Source organism: Condylura cristata, unplaced genomic scaffold (assembly GCF_000260355.1).
Source record: "Condylura cristata isolate star-nosed mole 26May11 unplaced genomic scaffold, ConCri1.0 scaffold00033, whole genome shotgun sequence".
NCBI classification, from domain to species: Eukaryota; Metazoa; Chordata; class Mammalia; order Eulipotyphla; family Talpidae; genus Condylura; species Condylura cristata.
In genome coordinates this window covers 13,505,509-13,532,265 of record NW_004567134.1, presented here as the reverse complement: position 1 = coordinate 13,532,265, position 26,757 = coordinate 13,505,509, and the positions used below count along the sequence as shown (strand labels likewise).

The following is a 26,757-nucleotide window of genomic DNA, read 5'->3' as shown; positions in this document are numbered from 1 at the left end:
TTAAACAAAGAAGTGACTACAGTGAGGGAGTAAGTCGTGGGGAGAGGAAGGGGAGGTGGAGTGGGGGGGGGGCAGCCAGTGCAAAGGCCCTGAGGTAGTAATGTTGCAGGGCAGGGAGAGAGGGGCACCCCTGAAGCCCCAAACCGGCCTGCTCTAAGTGGGTTCTGCCATCCGCCGCATCAAGACAAAACATATAAAACTTTAATGAAAAGGGACTTTAATACAGTGAGTCTACAATATGGAACACAAAGAATATAGTTTCTAAATCAGACACCTGAAGTGACCCGTCCCCTCGTGGGCAAAAGTCAACCCAAAAGGGATCGGCCCAAAGCAAGGCCTGAAAGCTGCCACAAGACTAAAGCACCTTTTGGCCGGGACCCATGGAAAAGGGTCAGAAATGGCCAGACAAGTCTGGGAGCAAAAGAGCAACATCAAAATCAATATAAACACTGCCAGAGTCACCTCCCAGGGGTCTCTCACCCACATCCGCCTTAACCAGTCCAGGGCCAGGAAACAGCACGGTTTCTTCATCACGTGCTTGCTGCTCCATGTGGCTTCCTCAGGTCTCCTTCTGGCTCTCCATCCTGCTTCCTTCTCTTCTCTCTCTATTCCTTCTTTCTCCTCTTTTTCTCTCCTCAGCTCCACCCTCCTTCTAGGTGGGGCAGGGAACCTGGAACTTCCCTTTTTCCCAGGGCCCCCCGTTACAGTTATATGGCAGCATCCTGTGTGGGTCAGACATAGGATTCATTGAACAGTCAGAAGATAGATAGATGCCTGACAGATAGACAGACAGACAGGCACTGGGGCTATTTCCTGGGCACTGATGAGGGCCAGACTGTTCTGGGTGGAGCCGGTCCCAAGGAGCAAGGAGGGAAAGAGGTGGGACTGCCCCTCCCCATCATGTACAGTGCTGCAAGCCGATGTGGCCTTAATTTTAAAATACAGTAAAAAGTTGTGATTCACAAAACAGAAAGAGGGAGATTAAAGAGTGAGCACGTCTCTGAGAAAACCCCATAGGGACGCAGGACAGGCAGTGATAGGCCTCCGCTTTGAAACGGGAGGAGGAGGCGGGCCTTGCTGGCTCCAACCTGCCCAGGCCACACAGCTGTGGGGGCCACAATCAGGAGATGGGGGGGCTCTTAGGGGCGAGACACTCTGGTGGCCTCCAGCCAGCCCAGAACTGGGGCTGGAGCCGGCTGGAACCCGCTGGAGCGCCAGGAAGCTCTGGTGCCCGAGGCTAGTCACCACATGCCTGCTCAGCCGCAGGCTGGCACCTCCCCTCCCCTGGGCTCACACTGCAGGCACCAGAGGGCAGGGCAGGGCTGTTACCACCCCTCTGTAAGACAGAGATGAGACCGGGGCCTTCCCCTCTCAGGCCTCAGGCGCACTGGTCTCATCCTGCAGTTGTCAACAGAACAGACCTGTTGTCTGACACCAGGTATTCATGTCACCCAAAAAGAAAGGCCTTTTTTTAGCTTCTCTGCTGAGATATAGGCTGCACTTCATACAATTCACCCCTTTAGAAGAGACAACTCATGGAGTCCACTGACACCCTGGCCATCACTGGTGGCCTTTCTGTCCCTAGGTTTGTCTTCTCTGGCTCTCCTCATGAGCTGAGCCATGGACGCTGCACCTGGTTTCCCTCCCGACATGTGGAACTTCAAGGTCCCACCATGTGCAACGCAGGGCCAGCCCTTCGCCCCTCACCAATGCCTGCGTCGCCCCTCCCGAGCATGGGTACAGGTCGTGGGTCTGCTGACCAGGTGGACACTGAACTGTCCCACTCCGCGGCGTGTTCCACCCTGCGCTGCTGGGCCCCCACCGTCAGAAGGCCACGAATGACCGTGCCCACAAATGCGCCGGGCTGAGCTGAGGCCTGAAAGCCACAGATGGCATGCCACCGTTATTCTTCGGGGTTTGTTTGAGGCTCTTTATTATGGAAAGTTTCTAGCAGAAGCAGAGAGTGAGTGAGGTAGATTGTGCCCAGCCCATGTCCTCCCCACAAGGGAGTCCCCAGCAGCCCAGCAGCCCAGCGGCCGAGGGGCTGTCAGGAGGGTGTGCTGGCACGGGGCACCACGGGGGCTCCATCCAGCTGGGAGGCTGCCCGGATGGCCCGGCCACACTGCCAGCTGCCTCCATCACAGGTCCTGTTCAGGCAGCCTTATCTCCGGATTGATTCCTTCCCTGTGGAGCCGTCTGGGCCGGAAGGCTGCTGAGGGGGTGGGGAAGGGGGAAGAGGCTTTCTGGTGCGGCACAGCACTGATCCTCCTGGGTGGCGGCTGCCGTCCTCCCACTCAGACTCTCTGTCCCCAGCCTTAGATTCCCTTCCATCCAGTAAGAAGCTCCAGGAACAGCCTGGAAAGTGCTGAAGGTGAGGAAACAGAGGCCCGGAGAGTCAGGGTCTCCCTCTTCATCACTGCAGTGGACAGAGGCTCCCCCTCTCAGCCCATTGGTGGTATCCATGAGGGCGGAGAGGCCTGGGTGGGAGGAGGGAGGCCCCGGTATGGAGTAGGGGACATGGGGAGCTGTATGGGGATGCAGGTCATCACATGCTGAGTGCCACGGCTCAGCGCAGAGAGCTTCCACGCCCACATCCCTCTTAGCTAAGTCTTCACCAGGTTTTCCAAACGGTGCAACCCTGGTGCTACCGGACCCCAGGGCCTCGGTGCAGGGGCCAGGTGTTGGAGAGTGGCAAGGTAACCACCACTCCCATCCCTGCCCCCGAGGTTTGAAGCCTTTGTGGGAGAAGGGACTTGAGGGCAAAGTCGGCAGACACACTGTGACCCTGTTTCCCCCACCAAGGAGGCTGCCCCCAGGACAAGGCTGGGGCAGGGAAGGATGGCTCTGAGGAAGACCCAAGGTGGCCATGGCCACTGATAGAACCTCTGGGGAGCCCACACCCCTTCCCAAGCCTGGCGCCAGCCGAGGGGTGCCTTCTCATGTGCTCCCAGGCACACTGCAGGGCTGTACCGGTCTGGGAGGCCCCTGGCAGGGGCTGCTGGGGGCTGCAGAACTCCTATCCGGGGTGGCGCTCTGGCCCCGATGCCTGGTCCCACTCCCTGGCTCTGCACCCTACTGCCAGCCCCAACAGGCACCCTCCTGTCACTTTCAGCACGTATGGTCTCCCTCCCCCCACCCAGTATTCCCTCTGTCCAGCCACCCTAGGGAGCTCCCCCAGTTAGCCGTGTTCCAAGCATCCTTCAGGAAAAAATTTGCTCATTGCCTGCGGCCCCCATGGCTCCCATTTGCAGCCGTCAGTGGGCAGCAGCACTGTTGATACTGGAGCCTGGCCGGCACCCCGGGCGCTGGACTCTGCAGGCAGTGCCCATTCTCCAGCTCAGGTCCAGAAGGCCTTGGCAGGGCCCTGGCCGAGCCTCCACTCTGCCCTTTTTCCTCCCCACTGTTTGGCCCACATTCCTGGGATGGACCCAAGTTCCCGTGGGCAAAGAATCCATCCCTGGGCTGGCAGCATCTGGGAAAGGCAGCCGAGGCCTGGTCTGGAGGTTTCCAGGGATGTGGGAGCCAGTGCCAGAGCAAACACCTCCTGTGTCGACTTCCTCGGGCCCCCTGGAAGGAAAAGGGAAGACGGAGGAGGACAGGCCTGAGTGCTGGCTGCAAGGAGGCCAAGTTTCACATGTTGGTGGCCTTGCATTCCTGCTTCACAGACGAGGACCTGGGGACGCAGAGAGGAAAAGGCGTCGCCCAAATTCAGCCAGGAAGGGTCACAAACAGGATTTGAACCCAGGACCCAGTTTCTAAAGTCCACTAAGCCCGGCCTCCTCCTGCTTGGACCCTGGGAATGCCTGACCCGGGAGGTACAGGGCAGTCTTCTCAGCCCTACCTCCAGGTAAGGCTAGAGGCCTACATTCAAAATGACCATGTAGGAACTATGGGGAGTGTAGGGCCCCCCCACTGCAGGATGTGCGTCCATTTCTGCCTCCCAAATGCCATGGAGGAGCCACGGAAGAGGAATAGGCCCTGAGAGACACTCAACAAGTGTCACCTCTGCCCCTCTGCCACGCTGAGCCTCCTGTCTCCCTGGTCACAGCCCTTGAAGCCGAAGCTGCAGAGATGCCTAGTTCCATCCCCTGGTTTTCCACCGGATGTAAAGCGTGGAGGTCCAGAGAGGGTGAGGACCGGCCCTGGGCACTCGCGCACTGCCTCTGTCCCTACGTAGAGGTTGGTCCAGGCCAGGGCGCCAGGGGTGTGGAGGGCCGGGTGGGGCCACTGGGGTTAATGGCTGCTCTCTTCCAAATAACAGCAAGGGACAGCGGCCAGGCGGACTGGGACGGCTTGTTCCCAATAGCTGGGCCCAAGGGAACCTGGCTGATCACACCTCAGTTCTGCTGGACCTGACATCTGTTAGCAGCTGGCCTTGTCCCCACTCAGGCCTCAATTTTTAATTTCGTACATAGGGACACTGGAGAGGGCGCTAGATCGGAGCGCAGGGCCGTTTCCATGGCCATGGGGCCGCAGCTCTTCTCCAGGGTAGTGGCCCATACCCCGCCTCCGGGGGCACCTCCAGACTGGAGGGAGAGCCCAGGGAGGGGAGCACTCGGGCTGGGGTCTCCTTCCCGCGGCCCTGCGTGGGGGCCGCACGGGCGCCACTCTGCGCAGGCGCCGGCACCCCGCATGCGCAGAGCGACTCGGAGGCGGAAGTGGGCAGTCCCGTCCTGCAGCTCAAAGGGTCGCGGTGAGCCCAGAGCCCGTCAGGGCTGCGCGCGCTGACACCATGGGCGTCCACTCCACGCCAGGCAGGACCCCCAGGGATCCATCCCCACAGTACCCCGAACGTAGGTGTTGACATCTGGGAAGAAACAGACCAGGGAGGTTGAGCCATGGGCCCCAGGTCACGGAAAGTAGACCCTGACCCTTGCGGACCAGCTCCCCCGGCTCGTCCCCCTGTGGAAGGAGAGGGTGAAGCTCGGTTCCTCCCACACCCGCTGGCGGCTCACCCTGAGCCGCCCGCCTGCTGCCGCAGCTCCTTGGAAGGTCCAGGTGGAAAAACAATTGTGGTGCTGGTCGGGCGGTGGCCGGCACTGGCCGGCACTGGGGGCTCCCTTCTTCTCCTGATCCCACAGAGGCCAAGCAGCCCTGACTGAGAAGCCTGGGAAGGGACCAGAGGGGGTGGGCACTTACTCAGGAGCAGGGTGGGACGGTGGGTTCCGAGGGGCCCACTCCTCACAAAGGGAGTGGGGGAAGCATCCCCACCTTGGTCATCACGGCCTGGAGAGTGGGGCGGGGGCAGCCCCCAGAGGCACTGGCCAGTGTCCCTGACAACTGGACAACGACAGTGTTTGTGGGGCACCTACTGAATGCCAACAGGCCCTGTTGTGGGCATAGTTCTGGGGGACCCACCCCTGCCCCTCTGGCTAGGAGAGCAGTGAATAACAAGCCTGTTTGTTTCCCAACTCCCTGGGAATCGCCATTGGACCCAGGAGAAGCTGGCCTCGGGCATGCAGCCAGGCTGACTGAGATTCATACTCAGGGCTGAGCCCAGCTGGGCCCCCTCTCGGTGCCAGGTGCCACATGCCTGGTCCTCGCCTCGCCTACCAGATTCCTCCAGCAACCCCTCAGGTAAGTGCTGCCCTTGTTTGCAAGAATAGCAGCTGAGCCTCAGGAATGGGGGAGCACTTGACTAGCCTCACCCAGCTAGAAAGGGCAGTGCCGACCCTCACCCCAGATGATCTGATGCCAGACCCACAACCCGCCTCCCACCTGCTGAAAATCCCTGCGTGTTTTGCTGCAGGAGAGAGCTACTGTGAGCAGGTCAGAGTGGGGTCAGGGCCGTGGCCCATGGGCAGCCCGTCCTGCACAGGGACAGCTGGGGAACTGGCCCTCAGCCGACACCATCCTTTCTCCACAGTGACAGTTGTTTATCTAGTTTCTGCCACACACAGATGAACTCTCTAGATAATTTTGGCTTCTCCTTTTAAGCAACAACACAGTGACAATTTAATCATCTAAGAGGAAATGAAGTCTACACAATGTCTCTCTGTGTCCCTAAAGAAAATCTGCCACTTCCGACCATTTTCAGGCTAAGCAGAGTCAAGAATCTGGATGCACCCCGAGAGATGAGAGTTTACCTGTATCTCCACAAAAGACTCCACACGGACCTGGGTTGTTCTTGTGTCTGCTGCTAGTGGCGCTCTGTCTCCTCTCTTACTGCTGGACTGGTATTTCTAAAAGCTCTCAGGCTTTTCTCTAGAAAGTGGAACACTGGTCTGATGCATCTCGTGGGTGACTGGATGATAGTGATTCTGTGAGCAGGCCTAACAACAAAGGCAATGTATCACAGTAGCAAGTTCTGCCAGGTCGTGTTCAAGCTTGGGGAGCTCTAAGGACCAAGACTAAAATCTGGGACACAACACAGGAGGCTGCTATAGAGCATTTACCAAGTAGAAAATGTCCCACTGCTAGACACGCTCTCCTGTCATCCGCTGGGAAGTTGTCCTGAAAACCAGAAATCTACTCGGTTACTGTGTGAATGACACTGTAGAATTACGCTGTGTACTGCAGCCTGGACAGCTGTGGCATGTCAGCCCTGCTGCTACTGACATCGGGATTCCCTGTTTGTCCTCCATGTTTTCCTTTCTCTCCCTTTTCCTTACCCCTTCTTGCTTTACAGGCTTTATTTATTTATTTATTTATTGTAGTTGAAATATGGTCACTGATATCCTTCCCTTCCCTTGCAAAATGTAGAAGTGTAGATAAGGGCTTTGGTCCAGTCTGAGTCACCTCTCACCTCGCCTCACTAAACCAGCCCTGTGATCAGCACAGGGGACATGTGTCAGTGACGATGAGCACGTGCCTGCTGCACTAACAAGTCCTTCACCTCACCACCTCATTAACATAAAAGCATGGATCTGTTTGTTGCTCACACAGATCCTCACCACAGCTTGAATGGGGACCCAGCGCCCCTTGGGCTTTCAGGTTCCATACTAACAGCAGCTATGGCTCAAAGTGGGCTCCTGCCATCACTACAGTAAAGGAAAGGGCAGTTGGAGAATTTCCCAGTGTCACCCAGGAGACACACAGCCACTGGCTCACAGTTCATACGGGGTGGCTAGCAGGAACCCGAGGGGCTTATGGGCACCAGACTCCAGAGAAGAAGCAGACTCCAGCCCAGAGGAAAGCACGAGTGTCCCAGGACTCCACGGGGTCTCTGTCTGTGTCACCCGCTGGTTTGTGGGGTGGCTGTGGGTGGGCAGAGGTGCCAGGTGTGGGAGGGATGGTTATCAGCCACCCTTAGAACTGCAGACCCGCCTCAGTAGCGCCCACGACATGCACCGAGTGCCACCGAGTGCCTGGCTGTGTTTGATTCTCAGGAGCTTGGTCCCTGTCACATAGCCGAGGAAGCATGGCAGTCAGGGCCAGCCCCAAAGCCTGAGCTCCTCCCTCCCCAGCCATGTACCCTCAGGATTCCTGGGGGCCATTGGGAGGGGCAGCCAAGGGGAAGGAACAGTGGCCCTTTAAAGGGCTGATGGGTTCGGCTTGCGATCAAGGAACTCATGAACCAAGTGGGCGTCTACCGGGCTGTGTTCAAGACACATTCCTGAGCTCTGAAAGGAGAAATAAAAGTGTTTCCTTGTCTGCAAGCTGAAGAGACAGCAATATTATGGCGTAACTAAGACCAGATGGGCTCCAGGGATTTCCAAAGGCCTTTTAGCATATTAGACAAAATAGCCTCCCAGTCACACACCAGAACTTTGTCTGGCTGCCTGGGTATCAGTTACTGAGACGACCCGTCAGCTGCATGCACTGACTGAAGGGCCCAGAAACGAGTGGGCCACTGGCTGGCCCCCTGCCCTCTCCTGCTGCCCCAGGACAGGACACCTTCCCTAGACTTTCTGGATCACCTCGAGAACCTCACAGTGGGTGCTTATCAGATCCCCCCTCCCTGCTCCCCTGGGTGCCATCCCCTCCCCCTACACCTTCTGGAAAGGAAAGTCACTCCCAGTCCACCCAAAGGTGGGGAGCACAGTTGGCTTGGTGCCAACCTCTGGGGTGATCCAGGGACGGGAATCTGGCTGAGGGACCCTCAGGGAACCCCCTTTCCACCCCAGCATACACAACCATGTGAGGGTGAAGCCACATCACACGCCTAGGGCAGGCTCTGGCCATGCTGCCCCCCTGGGATCCCCCGGGCTGTGACAAGTCCCACCGGCTCCCACCTGAGACTGTGCTGACATGCGCTTGAGACTTGCCAGCTGCCAGGGCATCTTATGGGGGGAAGGTGGAGGCTCAGGGTGATTTGCTTCCTCAGCGCCTCACAGCCCACAGGGTTAGGCTGGACTCAGAGCCCCAATCTAACCTTCGCGTTACATCGGCTGCCCATGGCAGCCTCCTCACGGATGCCCAGGCTGCCATCTCTCTAGGTCTGGTTTTCCCTTTCTGCATAGAGAGAGGTTGGGCAGTGAGCTCCGAGAGTCTTTCCTACACACCCTGCTGGACCCTAATTCTGTCCAGAGATGCAGCAGGCCTGGGTCTTGCCCTCAGGAAAACTAGTATCCAATAGAAGAGACTTGGTCTGGGTCTCAGCCCAACCTGGCACACAGTAGGTACTCGGAAAATAATGGGGGGTGTCATCGAAGACCATCTTGCAGGCCAAGTGACGGTAGAGCCCAGTGGTTTCGGCCGAGGCAGCAGCCTGAGTCCCGTGGTCATCACCAGAACTGAGCTTGATCAGGGCAGCATGATCCTTAACTGGATGCAGGCAGCCCAGCACCACACTGTGGACTCACCCCTGGCATGAGCCCCCTTGTGCAGATGGGTAGACTGAGGCATAGGTAGCTGCTGGAGTGAAAGGGGAGCCGGCTGCCCTGGCTGCTGGGCCTGTGCCGGTCCCTGGTCCCTACCGCACTGACACACTAGCGTGACCTGCAGGTCCCGGGTGGACTTTCCAGCTAGGTGTATGTGAGGGCCTCTTGTAATCCTCAAGCTACCCTAGTAGGGAAGGGATCGGGATCCCCACCTCCTTAACAGGAGGAAACTGAGGCGCAAAGCAGTTTAAGCCATTTGCCCAGAGTCACTGAGAGTCTGGGCTTGAACACATTCAGGCCGCCCCTCCTGGCCTGAGCGGGCATTCCTGCTGGGACCTCCCCCAGCCGGTCCCTGCAGAGGCTGCGATGGACTTCAGGGAGGCTCCCCAGCACCCCAGGCACCTGGCTGTGATGGACAGATCTTTTGAGCCCTCCCGATGTGACAGCCCTTGGAGGCCAGGGGCCGTTGGGGAGGAGGCCAGCAGGAGGTGGGCCAGTGTCCCAGATGTGGAGCCCTCCCAGGGCCTGCCCTCGGGCCTCTGGCAGGGCTCACTGGGACGCCCACGCAGATGCCCCCAACTAGTGACTGAGACATGGCTTTGCTCCTGCTCCAAGTCAAAGTGGCAAAGACCTGGAGAAAAACTGACGGCGCTCAGCCAGTCCTGCATCAGTTATGCCCGTGCTCGTGCCAGCCGTATCCTGGCTCCCACAGTCCGCTGCAGGGGGGATTGAGCCTCGGTGGGGGGCGCTGCCAGCCCGGCTCCCAAACCAAGGCGGGCAAACACCAGCTGGTGTCCTTCTCCAGAGACGCTCCCCGCCACACCCCACAGCGAGCCCCGGGCCTGCTTGCTCTGTCAGCGGGGCCTAGCAGCAGCAGGAAATGCGGAGGAAAGCGCACAGAGCGGGGTGGTTTCTGAGCCTTGCTCTCCCAGTCAGTCTGTGAACGGGCTCACAGCTGCCGGCGGGTGGGTGGGGGCTGTGGTGAGGACGAACAGTGAATGGGAGCACAAGGGTGTGGCTCATGACAGGGAGGGCTCCCCAGGCCCTCCGTCTCCCTGAGCCATCTCCCTGACCTCACCCCATCTTTTCCTTCCTCTCTACCCCAGGAGGGAGCCAGGAGGCTGGGCTCCTAGCCCAGGGCATCAGGCTTCTCAACAGCCTTCCCTGGGCCTCTTTCCCCATCAACAAATTGCCTGTGGCGCCCACCAGCACGCGCATCATAGCGGCCTCCCTCTGCTCCTCCACCCAGGCCTCCCGGGCCCAGCAGCAGTGGGCCTGGCCGCGCCTCAGCCCCCCGCATGTGTGTCCAGCAGGGCATCAGGTGGTCCCATGGGCCCTGGGTCCCACCACATGCGTCAATCCGTAAAGCACTTCCCAGCCGCCTACTCAGTTGTTGTTGTTTTAAATTCACTCTGTACTTGGAAAATTCAAGCTGTGAGCCAGATGACCCTTAGGACGGCCCCAAATGTTTCTTCCTTTCTTCCAGCCCAAGGGCGGTTCCAGGTTAGCTGTGGAAGCCGCCAGTCTCTGCAGGCCCCCCGGCCAGCACAGAGCTACTCACCCGCGAAGCAGCTGCACTGGCCCCGCCTGGCCCTGCCACCTCAGATGCGTGGCTGCCTTTCCCGTGCCGGCCCCTGCCTCATCTCGCCAGCCTGCCTCTCCCAGGATGTCTGGGGCCGGGGGCTGTCTCTGGGAGGTCCAGGGGGGTGCTGGATTCCCACTCCTGAGACACTGTCCTTCCAAACCTTTGCCTGAGGGTCTGCTGGGGCAAAGTCCTTCGGGTCCAATCCCTGATTTTGCCATTGTCTGGCTGTGCGATCTTGGGCACATGGCTTCACCTCTCTGAGTCTGTCCCCTCTGTAAAATGGTGAGAGTGGTGGTGACAGGCAACTTGATTGCCCCTTTCACACCAGCTACAGCTGTAAGCACTTTTAGCATACTAACTCACTTAATTCTCTCGACAATCCTAGGAGGCGGGTGCTCTTGTCCCCACTTACACAGGAGGAAGGCAGGCACAGAAAGGCGTCACCCAGCTCGCAGGGGAAGCGGGAAGGGGAAGCCGGCGCGGAGGGCCCAGACCCGCGTTAACTGCTGCGCCCTGCAACACCGCTCATCCCAGGTGGCACTGAGCCTCTGGAGCTGGCCCAGGGCCTGGAGGAGGGTGTCCCCAGCCAGAGCTGGCTGAGCTAAATGAAATCAACTCGAGGGCAAGCTCCCTGGAGGAGTTCCTGGCCCTGAACCCCAAGCATTTGGCCCAAGAGCCAGGGAAGCATCAAAAAAGTCGCTTCAGATCTGCCTGGGAGTCCACTAGGCAGGTTGGGGGCTGCCAGGCCATACTGATGCCCAGCGCAGCTGCTGTCCTCCCACCAGGGTCCTGTTAAACTAGTCTTAGGCTTGGTCCCGCCGGGGGACAGAGCACTCCCCCGGCCACCACTGGAGCGCAGACCCATGGTGCTGGGAGGTGCAGCCTCCTTGTTCCAGCCAGCTGACCAGACGGGTGGCCTGAGGCTCTGTGGGGAGGAGGGTGGAGGACATAAGGTGCAGACTAGGGCCAAGTTAGGAGCTGCCGCCAGCACCCCCCGCACCCCCCTGCTCCAGCCCAGCCCAGCCAACTCAGCTGGGATCCACCTGGGATGAGACCCCGGCTCGCCATTACCTGCCCCCGTGCAGGCTGTGGCACCCATCCTGCGGACACCCTGATCACCCCAGAGGGCTGCAGCCTCTCTGGCCCAGCCCGGGGCCCAGCTAAAAGCCGGCCGCCTCCCACTCTGCCCCAGCAGGGCCCGTCACGCCCTGCTCAGCCTACCCTCCCGACCCCACACTTTCCAGACCCACTCCCAGTGACCTCAGGCCCCAGAACATCTCCCACCTGGAGGGCCTCCTGCCCTGCACCCCCATCATTCCTGCCAAGTTTGAGGTGGCTGAGAACAAATATTCCAGAATCTGGCCGGGCGGGTTCAAACCCAGCTCCACCACTCACAAGAAGTGTGGCCGGGGCAGATTCCTCCCTGAGCCCCGGTTTCCACATCTGCGAGACTGGAATAATTACCTTGACCGGAGGGCACTAAGGAGGGAGTAAAAGAGGTGCATTTATTGGGAAACAACCCCACAAGCCAGGCCTTGTGCTGTGGAGATTTTAATCTTCATTTCCTTCATCCGTAGGAGTACGGATTCTCCATCTCAGGGTCCGGTCAAGAGCCTTCTGGGTTCTCTGTGGACTGAAGCGCGAGTGGCGAAGTGCGTCGCCGCCGTCCCCGGATGCCGCAGGCCGAGTGGGAGATGGGGGATGTGAGGGGCCAATAGCCAGGGCTGGGGCGGGGGCCACTGCGTGACTAGGGCCTGGGCCTTGACCCACTGGTCAGCATTTTAGACAGTTGGTCATCTGGGGCCTTCCCTGCCGCCAGCAGAGGAAACATGGAGAGAGGGTGGGAGAATGCAGGAGCCTCTCCAGGGCAGACCACAAGTCCCGCAGGTGGGGGCTGGCGGGGGACAGCCGCCTCGGCTGACTCACTTTCCTGCTCACCCCACACCTGTTCGCCTTTAAGGACCATCCCCCGGGCAATGAGGGGTGACCGTGTCCCGCCACCTTTCTGAAGGGTCTGGGTGTTCTCTTCAGCATAGATCTGAGCACGGGGGCAGGGTCTGGGGCTCTTCAAAGGCCAGGTGTTGGGCCCACTTGAAACCCTGGACACAAAGTATGCCCAGGGCCTGGGGGTTTGGGAGTGGCCAGTGGAGGCTGCAACCCCACCCGGGACCCCGCCCAAGACCCCCCACCTTACAACCCGCAGCTCAGGATGGGGGCCTTCTGCTCTCCCTGCAGGAACCTAGCCTCACCAGCACCTCCGTCTCAGCCTGGGGCCCCAGGTCCTGCAGGAGCTGGCCCGGTGACCTGCCCCGCTCACTTACCCCACCTGGCCTCGCCTTCCTCTGACCCTGCCCACCAGTCAGCTTCCCCTGGAAGCCCCGTTCCTGAGCTAAGCATGCTTCCCCTGCTGAAGCAGAGTTGGGGCTGCTCAGGACTCCGCTCCCCTTACCACCACGGGGCTCTGCGAAAGCAAGACCAGCCCTGCTTCCCAGAGGGGCATGTGGATGGAAAAGCCACCAGCACCCCGGGCCAGGACTCCCTCTGCTTGCTGCCCAGAGGCCTGGCTGCTGCTCTTCCCTCCACCTGGATGCCCTCAGCCCTGCCTGAGTGAGGAAGATGGACTCGACCTCACCACTGCGGAGGGAACGCTTGGCAGAGATGGAAGCTTCTCAGTCTGGCGTGGACTGGCTCGCGATGGCCCCTCGGCACCTAACCTGTCCTCCCCTCCTCCCACGCTTGCCTCCATGGGGCCATGACTTCAGGGGGTCTTCCTGGGGCTCAGGCCCTGCCTTCTGACCCCACCCACAGAGAGGCCGGACACCCTAGGCACCCAGCGGGAGAGTGAAGAGCTGCTGGGACGGGCGAGGCCCCTAAGGCCAGCCCAGTCGGGGACAGGCCCCCACGCCCCAGCACTGCCTGGAGACTGCCCCCACCGCCCTGAGTGGGTAGAAGGGGAGAGGCACTGAGGGGCGGGCAGGGCAGGGCAGGCAGGCAGGGAGCCGCTCAGAAGGGCACAAGGTCAGGGCACCTCGGGGGGCAGTAGAGGCGTGTCTGAGTTCTGTGCTGAGACATCACTGGCCTCAGGCCCGATAAAGCCCAGATTGTACAAATTGAGGATGGAGTCAGCAATGATGCGGGCCGTGCGCTTCTGGTACCCGCCCGAGGTCACCATGAGGATCGGCACCTGTTGGCCACGGACCACCCGGAACACCAGCTCATCCCGCTTCACGATGCCCTGGGAGAGTAAGAGAAAGGTTGGCTCAGGCGGGGGACAGGGGGTGGCCGGGCCAGTGCTGGACGCCCTCGTCCTCGTCCTGCGGCGGGCCTAGCTCCTCCCCAACGCCGCCGCTGCCCATGCCCCAGAGCAGCCCCTCCCGCGGCGCCAGGGCCGCAACCTACCTGTGGGCTGATGGACAGCCCCCCGAGACGGTCACCCTCGAGGATGTCGGTGCCTGCGTTGTAGACCACCACGTCGGGCGGGTGTTCCCGGAGAGCTCGCTCGAGGTTCCTCTCCACTTTAGTGAGGTACTCGTCATCTTCCGTACCCCACTCCAGCTCCACCTTCCGCCTGATGGCCTCTGAGAATGAGCAAGAAGCCCGTCAGAGGGCAGGGGAAACGGGCGCGGAGGACCCAGACCGCCCACGTTCCTGGCAGTGCCACAGCGGGCTGGAGACCCGGTGACTCCGGACTGCTCAGACTACTCAGACTCTCGTTTCACCCAAAGCCACCCTAATAAAGAGCACCAAGCACTGCACAGGGCCCCAAGGAAGAGAAGCGGGTGGCGGTGAAACACCTCAGCGCGGGATTCAGAGACCCAGGCCAGGCAGCTGTGCCCACCGACTGCTGCGTCCAGGCACGTGGACAAGCCACTGTGCCTCGTGCCCAAATCCAGCACATTCAGATGGAGCAGCTTGTGCCAGGGCCACGCCAAGGGCTGAGCTACCCGGGCGGAGCCACGCTTTCTGGTGAATGCCCGCTGCGTTTCCCCGCCCACCGGAGAGCCCTGACTCGCGGTCCGTCAGTGACCCACTCGCGCTGTTCTGTTGCTACTGTCTGAGACGCCATTCCTGCCACCTGCTTTTGCATTTGCTATTTCTACTTTTCTTGGTTCTCTTTAGCTTTCTTGTTCTCTACCAGACTGTTGCAGACCTAGGAGGCAAGTTTGATTCTTCTTCTGGTGGCCACCCCCGACCGGGGACCCACCCCTGTGATCTCGGGCGGTTACATGACTTCTCCAGGTCTCAGTGCTCTTATCTATAAATCGGGAACAATCCCTGCCTTGCAGAGTCCAGGGTCCAGGGTGGAGGAAACGCTCAGGAGAGCACCCCCAAGCAAGAACGCAGCTAAGACTGCAGAGCGGGGGCGGCTTACGCTTGGCAAAGCTGTCCCCAGGGTAGATGTGACGGTTGTAGACATCCAGGATATACACGCGGCTGTCGCCCATGAAGTCCCGCTCGTGCCCGTTGCCCTGTAGGAGGACATGGGAGCCTCTGGAAAGCAGGTGCCCACGCCATGGCCAGGACCCCCCACCGAACCCTAGAAGAAGCCCTACGTGCCTGGGACAGCCTGTTCATCCCGGAGCAGGGGGCGCCGGGAGCTAAGTGCAGCGCTGTGATCCAGGCTCACGGCCCTACCGAGACCTTCCAGCACAACGGACCCTTCCGGCCCCCCGCTTCTTCTCTGGGTCTGGCGTCCTGCCACCCTCAGAAGCCATAGTGGGATGGACGCTTGGGATCAGGACATGAGCAAACTGCAAGGGTTTGCACGCGTGGTTGGTGCATAAGCTCGGTTCATGTGAACTGGAGCAGGGGCCAGTCAGCTCAAGGTCACAGTCACAGAGAGGAGCCTGTTTGATGCCGGCCCTGACTCTGGAGTCTGGAGGGGGAGGCCCGACTGCAGCCCAGGCAGTGCTCAGACCGCCACAGTCCTGCGCTGCTGGGAGCCCGTGGGAGGGGCAGGGCCACGTGCTCAGCAGCTCTTGGAAAATGGCCTGGGGACCCTGGGGAGCCACGGTGGGCAGCAGAGCATGAGGGTAGCACTGTCAGCCTCCCACTAGAGAAGAGAGGGGGAGGGAGGACCCCCGGTTAATTAGGAGCGGTGAGGACAACGCACCACCTGTCCTGGCTGAGAGCAACAGACTAAGGGGAGCCTCAGCCGACAGCTGGGGCAGAGCAGGGCCGGCTGCGGGCGGGGGGGGGGTACGCGCTCAGGGCGGGCAGCAGAGGCCAGCGTGGGGTGTCTCTGAGGGGCGTCGCCAAGGGTGGGCGCAGTCTCCCCACAGCCGCGCCCCAGGGCACTCACCTGATGAGCATCGAGATCCACGATGGTGGCTCTGGAGATGCCCTCCACTCGCTCAAACAGGAACTGCCCGGAGGAGAGGGGCACGTGAGGACCCAGCCCCGGCCACTGCTGGGGTGGGGGCGCGTGTGCTTACGGGCCGCCAGGCCGCGGGCAGAGATGCCAGGAGCGCTGTGCAGCGCCAGGGAGGCACGCTGGCCCGGGGGGCGGGCTCTTACAGGAGGGGCGCGGGCGGGGGAGAGGGCCAGCGAGGCCGAGTGCGAGAGGCGGAGGGACTGGCAGTCCGGGACTCCTGGGGGCACGTGTGGGGGCCGGGAGGGAGGACCCTCCCCTCAGGACTGCCTGGAGCTGCGGTCTGCCGTCTTCGCCCCATTCCACCCTCTCCTGCCCCTCCCTGCCCAGTGCCAGGGTCTCCTGACTTGCCTGCCCCCAGTGGCTGTGCCCTGTGGGAGCAGGAAGCTCGCTGTGTTCCTAAGGCCCCACCCTGCCAAGTGCGGGGAGCGGGGAGCTGGGGGTCCCACAGACAGGAGGCTGAGCCTCTTCTGGCTGTGTGACGCCCCTCTCCGGGCCTCCGTGTCCTCATCTGTCCTAAGGAAGGATTGAGTGGGGTGAGCCGGGGGGTGGAGGCCGGCCCTGGTCAGGCCAGCGGGTGCTGTCGTCGCCGTCACCGCCGTGGGATGGTCTCCTCACTCTGAGCGATACGCCCGTCTCGAATTTGAGGCTGTTGGTGGGTAAGTGCTGCTCCCCACCAGACCCAGCCCTGCCTTCGGCCTGAGCCCCGTTCTGCCTTCGGGCACAGGCAACAGAGGGGGAGTGTCCGCCTGGGTTTGGGGCCCAGCCTGGTGGGGCACCCAGCAGCAAGCTTCCCCCTCCCGGACCCTGGTTCCCTTCTCAACAACGCGGGGTAAGAACAGCAGATGTGGGGCTGCGCGAGGGTTCCAGGCGGACCCCTGGCGCCGAATCCGGTGTTCAGGCACCTTGATGGCCAGCGTGATGTCCGCGTAGGCACAGAAGCCCCCGCCCCGGTCGCTGGAGCAGTGGTGGAAGCCGCCCCCTGCAGAAGGGCAGACACGGTAGGGTCAGGACTGACTGCTGTCCCCGCCGGCATCGCCCCCCCTGGGCTCCCAGGTGAGTCCTCAGCTGACCTAGTGAACTGAGTGCCTGGCACATAGCACCCTGCCCAGAGCAAGAGCCCTCATGTTGTGGGCAGGCGGGCCCTGAGGCCTGGCTCCTGCCCAGGGGCAGGGCTCACCCTCCCCAGGCAGAAAGCTGTCCCTCGCCCCGGAGCCGGGCCTGCTCCCCCTGACTCCCGCAGGGCACCACCAGATTCTGGGGGTGCGGAGGGGGCTTATCAGAAAGGACATGCTGCACCCACCCAGGGGAATGCTGCTCAGTCACAAGGAAAGGGGGGCCGCCACGGCAGGGGCGTGGGAAGAGCTAGAGGGACTGTGGGAGCGACGCGTGTCAGACTCTCACAGCCAGGGCAGGTGAGTCAACAAAGCAAAACATGCAGAAGCAAGCGCCAAGGACCGTCCCTGGGTTGGGGAGAAGGTGTCAAGCGTGGTCAGGGAAAAGCAGAAATACAGTCAATATTTTAAAATAGATTAAAATGACTACACTAATCACTATTTTAAAAAAAAAAAAAAAAGGCAACACTCTGTCCAGAATCTAGTAAGGGAGAAGCTGGAATTCTGGAAGGGAAAGGAAAGAGAAGGGAAGGGAAGAAGAAGCAGAAGGGAGGGCGGCGGGGTGGGGGTGGGGGTGCCTTCTGCTGGCCACCTCCAGACGATTCCACAAGGAGCCCCAGGTGAACACCCCACGCCCTTTCGCAGCCTCTACTTTCCCCTGCCCCAGCTTCCCCCCGGCCCCCAGCCCCTGGCCACGCCAGCCAGCCACTCACCCACGTTGATGGCCCAGCCGCGTTCCATGGCCAGCTTCCCCGCCTTCGGAGACAAGCCCAGCGTGAGGGGCGTGCACAGCGCCTCCCCTGCGCACTTTTCACTAACTCACCCCCTCAGTCTGCACAGTTTCCAGACAGCTCTGAGGGGGCAGCAGGCACCACCCCCACCCAGGCTCTCCCCAGTCAGCTGGGCAGCGAGTCCCAGGCCCACTGGCCCATCAGTGCGCAGCATGAGCCCTTGCAAGGTTGCAAGGAAACTGGAAAGAAGGAAAGTTAAGTGCTTACAGTCCCAGATGAACTGAAGGCTTTAGTGGGCTTTCAAAGGAAAAACAATGCTTTGCTCATGGAAATAGGGTAGGCTGAATACTGAGATCCTGTAAGATATAGCTTTAGGGTGGGCAGTCGTATTCTAATAAAAATATATGCATTTGTAGTTCAAAAGAAAACCACGGGAATCAGTAGGTATGGCCAGGGGGTAGAAATGTTCAGCTCAGCGAACTGCAGAGAATTTTTAAGAAAATTACACACAGGGCGGGAAGCCTCCTGTGGCTGGTTCTTGGGGGAGGGGCGCCGGCCCACCCTGACATCACAGGGTCTGGTTTCCATCTTTAACGTGCGGGGGCCGGTGTGCCATGTGCTGTTTGGGGGAGGTCTTCAATACCAGCAAAGGCGTAACCCCAGTAGGCGGTGTAGGGGATAGAACTGGGAATTCTAAAGTCCTGGCATGGGCGAGGCTCTGGGAGAAAGGGCCGTTGTTGCTGGGCCTTGGGGATATTTAGAATGTTGACCCCCTCAACGTGGGGAGCGGCATTCCAGAGGCAGAGCCCGGGAAAGCCAAGGCCCAGGGTGGGAAGGAGCCTGTGTGGGGTCCCCGGCCGGCCTGCCCCCTCCGCCTTCCACCTACCATGATGGTGCCTCCTGTCTGGGTCCGGAGGGGCCTCAGCACCTTCCTCTGCACCAGGAAGTTGGGAAGGAAGATGACAGGCGGGATTTCCGTGATGGTCGCCACAGCGAAGGACCACTGCCGAGGAGACAAGGTGTGGGAACCCGCAGCCCAGAGGCAGCCCCAGGTAGGAGCGCGACCCCCGCAAATTCCAGGTGCCCTGGGTGAACCCAACGGTCCAGAGCAGTCCCATCTCTTCAGGTCCCCGTCAGGCTTTGGGCTCCCTCCAGAGCTGCAATAAGTCAGCCCAGAGTCCTCCGTGCTCCAAAGCACTTGGCTGCCCTCTTGTGCCCAGAACAAGATCTGCAAGGGCTCCAAGTTACCTGGTGCACAGAACCCCCCCAGCTCCCCTCACCATACAGAAGGGGGCACAGAGCTGGGGAGGGGGGCGTTGGGGGGCTCTTTCTTTCCAAGGTCACACAGTGAGTCGGACAGTCAGCACTCAAAACGCGCACAGCAGGGCCTCTTCACTGGAAGAAGCTGAGGACCTCCCCTCAAAGGGAGCGTCTGGAAAAGGGCCTCTCAGTGGTACGCCTGGGCGGCATGTTTGCCCTGCATGCGGAACCAACCTCCAGAAATCTTGGAAGCATGACATTTTTGATGCTTGGGCAGCTATGAGTGTTGGTCGTAAAATAAAAGAGAAACGAAAAAAATAGGGCGTGGGTCAGGTCCTGGGTTTCCAGCTGAGGTAGGAGCACCTGGGCACAGCCTTCCCTGTACCCTCCCTGGTCCCAGCCAGATACCCATGGGCCAGACCCTGAACCTCTCTCGACTGGCTGTCAAGGTCCCGGGGCCCCTGCTCCCCACAGTTCCTAGAGCCAGGGTGTGTGTGTGGGGGGAGGGGTAAGTGAGTCACTTGCTTTGTCAAACATTTGCTGGTGCCTAATGGTGCCAGGCTGCCAGGTGAGGTGGCCGGGGAGACGGTCCCACATCAGGACTAGTCCTGTGAAGCCTATAGAAGGCTTATGCCTCACATGCGGTCAGAGAGGCTTTCTGGAAGCTCTGACGTTGAAGCTCAGATGGAAGGTGGACAGGAGTCATCCAGTGGGGCATAAACTCAAGGTAAAAAGATGAACTGGGAGCAGAAAGTGAGTCCATGTTCAAGAGAATTTGGGTACAGCTGGGACAGGGCCAGGCCGGCTGCCGGAGCGGCCCTCAGCCACTGCTGTCAGCGGGGAGCCGTCAGCCGGAGCCTTCCCAGCTGCACCGAGGAGACCCTAGCCGCTGGCCAAGGGTAGACGTCCCGCTGAGGTCTGCGCATGTCCAGCGCACATCTGTGTGGCCACCCTCCTAGGCCACAGCACAGGGGACGGCTGGGGGGACAGGCTCTGCCCCCTCACTCAGGTTGGGGGCCTCTCAGCAGAGCCCATGGACCCCTTGTATGGGTCTGGGGAAAGGTGTCTGTCCAGCCTTCTTCACCAGCCAGGGGTGTTGGAGCTGCAACGAGGAGGTAAACGTGTGTGTGTGTGTGTGTGTGTGTGTGTGTGTGTGATGTGTGTGAGAGGCGCGTGCGGTGTGTCTGTGGCATGTGTGGCGTGTATGTAGCGTCGTGGTGTTTGTGTGGTATGTGGGATGTGTATGGTATACATGTGACGTGTGGTGTGTGTGGCATGTATGTGTCTGTGGTATGTGTGACGTATATGGTGTGTGTGTAGCACATGTGTGGTGTATGTGTGGTATGTGTGACGTGGGGTGTGTGTGGTGTCTGGTGTGTGTGGTATATGTGTGATGTGGGGTGTGTGCCTGTGGTGTGTGTAGTGTGTGTGGGGAGGGGTATGTAGCTGTGTGCATGTATGTGGTGGGGGACAGACTCAGAGAAGGGAAGGCCTCTGCCCAAGCTGACAGCTCCTTGGCCTAATGGCCGCTCCAGTCCCACTGCCCACAGGCCCACTGTGGGGGAGACTGGAGCTATTGTTTTCTGTGAATGCACCAGTGGACAGACAGATGAGCCACTCTCTGGAAGCTGGTCGCTGCCTGCCTGCTACCTCAGCCCGCCAGCAGTGGGTGGTGATGGGAAGAAAGTGAAGCCTCATCTCAACTCAGGAGGGGTCACTGTAGACACAGGAGCGCAAGATGGCCTTTCTCTAAGTGTGTCCACAGCAGTCTGTCACGACCGGCTCTCTACCAAGGAAGGGTCCCATATCCAGTAAGCTTGGGTAAGTGTGCACCCTCCACCTTTGGGATATTCACCACCCTGGGGCAGGCCAGGGGCTCTGAGGAGCTCTGTAGTCAGGAATCCGCTAACTTTGCTTCACTCAGTGTTTCCCAAATTTCCAACCATCACCCTCTGCCTGCCTTTAGCTTTTTATGTGGTATATGCTGACTCTCTCAAAGCTGCAGTCTTGGGGGAGACAGAAAGGCAGAAAGTCACCGGAAGCAGTTACAGGATTCAGCCAAGGGGCTGGATATGTGTGACGTATATGGTATGTATATACGCTTCCAGCTTCTGGTCTCAAAGGACCAACTGGACAGGTCAGTGCCCCACGGCAGGCTTGCAGGGTGGTGGCGTGGCCTGCTGCCACCGAGGCCAGCCTCAAAGCCACCGGTCCCACAGGGCCTCTTCTTTGCCACATTCAATTAAGTTGCATTTCTAAATCTTGGAGAGTTCGTCCTCAATCACAGTGACTGCTTTTCAAGTGTTCAGTAGACATGTGTCTGGTGGTCGCTGGATTAGAAGAGCCCTCTAGAATGTTCCTATCATTGCACGGCTGTGGCCAGGTGGAAGATACCCTGGCAGCTGGGGCCAGGACGCGATCACCCGCCTCCCCAGAGCCGGGCTGGCCCACTCCGGACATGGCCACACAGCGTGTCTGGGCACAGCCCGGCACCCTGCCCTCCTGTCTCCTCAGCTGTGCAACGGGGCACTTCTCCTAGGTCTGAAAGGAGGACCTGGACCATGGAGGGGTCTGTCCTCACTGCCCCACCTGAAGGGCACCCACCCGCACCCTAGATCCATCTCTGCTTCATCTTTCTGGAAGCACCGGTCTCCACCTGAGTTTACCGTGCAGCGCTTGTTATCTGCCTTCCCACCACTGGGGTTCTTGTTCCCCGCTGCACAGACCATGCCAGAGGGACACCGCACTCAGGAGCCTGGGGCACGAGCTGCCCCCCTCCCCCCGCACCTTCCCCGGGAGGCCTAGCTCCCTTGCCCCAGCCCTCCCAGGAGACTGCAGTGCTTGACTGGTGGGGCCCGAACAGGCCTGGCCTGCTGCTCCCACTGCAGCACACCCCGTGCTTCAGCCTCAGGGCAAAGCTCGCCTCCTCTGGGAGGTGTCTAGAGGAGCTCACTTGTGCCCAGTTACCGCCAATGCTTTTCCTTCTCAGCCCTTGGCAGTCTCTGAAATGCTCTTGTCTAGTTTGGTCTTCCACCACTAAAATGCAATTGCACGGGAAGAGGAAGCCAGACTGTTCATTTTCTGTATCCAGCACACAGTACCCCTGACTCAGTGGCGAATGCCCAAATGCTTCTTCACCTTAATAGGCGCTAGGAAGTCACTGGTCTCCCCTTTCGCTAGGCCTGCTAGGATGTGCCAAGTCAGATGTGTAGTTGACCTCAATTTTCTATTTTGGATCCTCCCTGCTAAGATTTTTTTTAATGCTATCACACAGTGAGTGGCCTTCAGGTTTTGGGGGTCTCAAAGCCAGGCACACAGCTTGGTTCCCCTGCAGATCCCCCAAATGGGTGGGGCCCTAGAGCCCACTGCCACCCTCCCAGCCTTATCTCGGTACACTCGCTGCACTGTGCTCTGGCCCCACCCTCGCCCGCCCTGGGCTGTGGGTGGTACCCGTGGCGTCCATGCCCAGGAAACCAGGGCAGCCAAGCTCTAGGCTTCCTGCCAAGCTCTCGCACACCTCTCTCCCAGGAGCCAGGTTTCAACCTCTTCCTGGTAATGTTTCATGAGCTCACACTGTCACAGCTCCATCTAGAATTCTCACAGCTCAGGCGCAGCTGTGACCAGGAACTGGAAGACCACACTGGATTCCTGGCCTGGGTCTCCCCAGGGCCTGCCACGTGTTCCAGGTGACCTGAGCGGTGCGCCTGCTGCGGGGAGGGGCCTGGTGATCTCTGGCGCCCACTATAGTGCTGAGTCTCAGAGGGGTCCAGCAGGGAAGCTAGGGGGCAGGGCTCCCACACCTTGGGGGCAGAAAGCCTGTGGTAGCCTTCACTCTGTGCTGCGGGGGCAGGCTGGCAGCACCCAATTCGGGGATACTCATCCAACCCAGCCCCTCTGGCTCCATGCAGAGGCAGGTTGTGGCTTCCAGAGTCCCTGTGGGGCAGCCTGGAGGCACAGTCATCTGCATGTGAGATTTAAACCCCTGAGGATGAGTTGCCACAGTAAAGATTCAGGCACCCTCAGTCATCACCTGCATTTCTGGCTTCTTTCCAAAGTCAAGAGTCCAGCCAGACCTGCTGTGGACCCGAGAGGCCGTCGCCCCCAGGCGGAGGGCAGGGCTCGCTCCTGCACCTACAGCCTAGCCACTGTCAACCTTCCAGGCCGGCCCGGGCTGGCGGCTGTTCAAACAAATACAGGGCCCAACGGTTTTCGACAAGTCTTTGGAAGGGCAGAACCTTGAATTTCAGCCTCGGCCAAGCGGAACGGCTGTCTTTGGATGGAGACAGAGCTGCGCCTCAGAGCCCAGGTGTGCCCGCTCCAGAGCCCACGTGTGAAATGCAGATCAAATGCAGACATCTCCGATGTGGAGGCGCAAAGCCCTGCTGCGCTTTCACACCACCCGGCAGCGGGCCCAGCCTCGGTGGCTACCTATTTTATGTCACCTCTGTCCTTGTCGTGGGGACCACGGGCTCACATGCTGTCCCTGCCCAAGAACAGGAATGGCCTCTTGGGGCTGCGCGTCCACCCGGGCTGAGCTGCCCCCTTCCCAGACGCAGTCCCTCCGGCCCAAAGCGGCTCCCGGCCCGCGGCCCCGTACCTTGAGCTCATTGAGGTAGCGTCTCGTATGCACCACCAGCAGATCCTCCTCCGAGGCTTCCCGAGCCTCCACCAGCATGCTGTCCGACAGAAGCTTCTCTTCTGAAACCACAAGCAGGCGCCCTGCTTCGCGGTCAAGCCCAGCCCAGGCCCTCCCACTGGCCGCCAACCTGGCCTCTGGCAGGCCTGCCCAGGAGAAGGTGGGCACGGCTGTGGACAGTCTGAGTAGGGGCCACGTGCTGGGCCAGCGAGGACCACGGCCAGACCCTCAGGCCAGGCGACATCAAAGACTGTTTCCCGAGCATCAGGTGAGGGCAGGAGTGAGTGGACTGCCTTCAGGGCAGGAGGCGCTTGGGTCAGTGACGTGGTACCTCAAGGTAAGAAACCTAACCTCGTCAATTTTCCCTCTAGCTTCACCTGGCATCATGGGGAGGGGGTCCCTAACCCCTGCCTAGCCCTTGCTCATCTCCCTTTTTAACCAAAAGACGGGTCAGTCTCGCAGCCCACAGGCAGCAGCAGCCTGAATTGAATCACACTGTTGTTTTCCTTGCATTTATTTTTTTTTACCATGACCTTCTATTTATGGCAAGTGAAACTGGCTTTTTCCAGTCCGATGACATAATGTTTCTTTTTTTTTAAAGCAAGTGTATTTAAGATTATTAAAACAGAGGCTGAGTTCATGCAAAATATGAAGTAAATAATGGAACAGGTGGGATGAGGAGATGCCAAGACCCCAGAGTGGTTCGTGAATGACTGCTGTTTGGGAAACAGGAACATTATCTCATCACTCCTCACAGATTCCGGACAAGATTCATTGCGAACTGCAAATGAAGAAGCAGAGGCTGCGAGGGGTACTCTGGGCACAGCAGGGACGGACCATGTGTTCGATGTTCTTGGGAAGTCAGAGCAGCAAGGTCAGAATCTGCGGGCCCTGTTTTAATGTGTCCCCCATTCAGGACCCTGGTAGAAACCAGTGACAGCCACACACAGAGTGCCCCGATAGCAGCCGCTCCCCCACCCTGAACACCCCATGGCTCTCCGAGCCTTGAGGCAAAGGCCAACTCTGGACAGACCTAAGGCCTTCCCTGTGGCTCTGGCCACTTTCCGGACATCCTCACAGGAGAGAGGCAGGAGGTCAGGACTGGCTCGGAGAAGAGGGAGACGAGAGACCCTTCTGTTGAGCTCCAGGGCAACACAGGGCAGGTGTCGGCTGGGACTGCCAGAAACAGCGCACAAGGGCCGCATTCAGGGAGGCACGGAACTGCAAGGTGGGAGGCGGCTAGCTCCGCTCACCTGGCCATCTTGTCCCATCAGTGCACACCCCTCGTGTGCTTTTTCAGTTTATCCTTCTCTGTGAATACTCTCTCAATCCCTACTGCAAAGAGAAAATCAGTATCATTTGCCATAAATAGAAGTTAACTAATAAGTACAGATACAATAGAAAGAAACAGTTATTAACACCTAATCTGGTCCTATTTTCTTGAAGGGGCAGACCTGCCCCTTGCTATGTGTTAACAGACTTAGCTAGCCCCCCACTGGAACTTTCTCCATGGCATGGTCAGGGTTGTTTGAAGCTTCATCCCACAAAGGTAACCCCATGGGAGCATTTCCTATACCCTCCCCCATTCAAGCAGCCGTGATATGGGGAACGAGGATAGACTCACATTAGCCCACACGTGCTTGAGTTTCCACCTGTGCCATGTCCCTGGGTTACAAGCCAGAGTTGAAGTGGTGGCAGAAGGGCACCCCCTTCCCGGGGAGAAGGAGCCATAAACTCTACGTTCCAGGCCTCAGCCTGGCCCGAGTAGCTGTGTCACCTTGACCATATTTCCTAACTTTTCTGGGCCCTAATTCCTCAATATGTCACCAAGGAGGTAGAACAAAAGTTCTACCTCTCCGAGCTTATGGCATACAGACATTGGATTCTCCAAACTTCAGCTTCTCTGTGTCCAAAAATCAGTCCCCCTTCGACTGGGCCTCCAGGCGCAGAGGCAGGACTTAGACCCATGGCAATGGAGAGCTGTGGGAGTTGGAGACATGGACAGATCCTATTTAGAAGTCTGTGCCAGAAAGACCCTTTTGATAACATGGGTGGGAGGCAGTCTGAGGGCGGAAACTGGAGGTGGGAGAGCCTCGAGCTTGTGTCGGGGACAGCAGAGAGGGGCTGGGAGAGTAACAGGTGGCTTGGAGGAAGCAGATACAGGGTCTGATATAGGGACCTTTCGTACCTTTCAGGAAGCCGATCACTTTGCCCCATTTTCCCGCATCAAAGGGGTGCAGCTTCTCCAGGCCCATGAAAGTTATGTTGTAACGCGGCGAGTATACGATGGGCCAGCGCGACTCCGGGACATGCTGGTACAGCTGGGTGGCGTGTGGCCTTCCGTGCCCATAGACAAACACAGACGGGGACAGCTTCAGCACAGAGAACAGCCTCTTCCCTCCACCAGCCAGCTGTGATGGACCAGACAGTCCTGACCCCTGCCTTGCCACTAGCTCCTCGGCCACTGAAAAGGGCCCACTCAGCAACGACCGACACCGTGGCTCTCCAGTGAGCACTGGCTGTCCCTGGGCTATCCCACACCAGTCTTACAACAGCCCAGGAGGTAAGCACCTCCGTGCCACCAGAGGCTTGAAGGGCCCAAGGTCACACAGCAGGTCTGCGGAGCAGCCCACGTGCACCCAGGGGTCTGGCTGCAAGGCCTCACCTCCACATGAAAACGATCACAGGGAATAGCGGTGCGGCTCCAGGCCTCGAGTTCCCTGAACTACAGAATGTGGCTTAGAGGACTGCATCTAAACTGCGAGAACAGAAAGTGCTCTATATGTGAGAGCTGCCGGGTGGGTGACAGTTTCCAGAAACAGCAGATCTGGGCTCACAGACTGGCTCAGCCGGGAGCAGAGATAGGGGTCACCTCGGGACCCGGGCGCAGCTGACACCCACTGGCATCACATCTCCCAACCCCAGCGCCCGAGCCAGAAACCCCAGTTACAGCTGGCGGGGGCCCGGGTACAGCAGACGTCAGGCCCGCGCCTGTCGCCTCTCGCCGCCCCCGCCCTGGCCGGGGCTCCGCACCAGGCTCGGTCCCTTGGGCCGAGAAGTGATACGGGATTGGTCCGGCTTGGCCAGCGAGCACCCGGCCCTCCCGCCCGCCATACCTGGGCCCGCACCTGACGGCCCACCCGGCTACCCGCACACTGGTGCTCGCGCCCATTGGGACCCCCGGCAACCCCGGAGGGGATCGGTCCCGCGTCTCACCCGCGCCCTCACCCCCGACGCACTCACATCGCGGGGCCGGGCCCTGCTGGCGCTGGCCACCACTTCGCGACCGGGCGGGGC

General features: G+C 59.8%; 1 protein-coding gene across 4 annotated transcripts; it reads right to left on the bottom strand.

The window, feature by feature from the left end:
• Window positions 1-11,831: 11,831 nt before the first annotated feature.
• Window positions 11,832-26,753, bottom strand: HDAC11 (histone deacetylase 11). Of its 4 annotated transcripts, none has more exons than XM_012732204.1 (10): window positions 26,677-26,753; window positions 25,649-25,797; window positions 23,422-23,543; window positions 18,451-18,567; window positions 17,547-17,589; window positions 16,624-16,700; window positions 15,650-15,712; window positions 14,720-14,816; window positions 13,747-13,925; window positions 11,832-13,582 (listed from the first exon to the last, which is right to left on the bottom strand). In XM_012732204.1, exons 2-10 carry the CDS (start codon window positions 25,713-25,715, stop codon window positions 13,367-13,369), a joined length of 981 nt encoding a protein of 326 aa, XP_012587658.1. In that variant the 5' UTR covers window positions 25,716-25,797; window positions 26,677-26,753; the 3' UTR covers window positions 11,832-13,366. The 4 variants fall into 4 exon arrangements, with proteins under 4 accessions (XP_012587658.1, XP_012587656.1, XP_012587655.1 ...); XM_012732202.1 differs by having other exon boundaries at window positions 26,704-26,746; XM_012732201.1 differs by lacking the exon at window positions 26,677-26,753 and adding an exon at window positions 26,126-26,234.
• Between the last annotated feature and the right edge of the window lie 4 nt (window positions 26,754-26,757).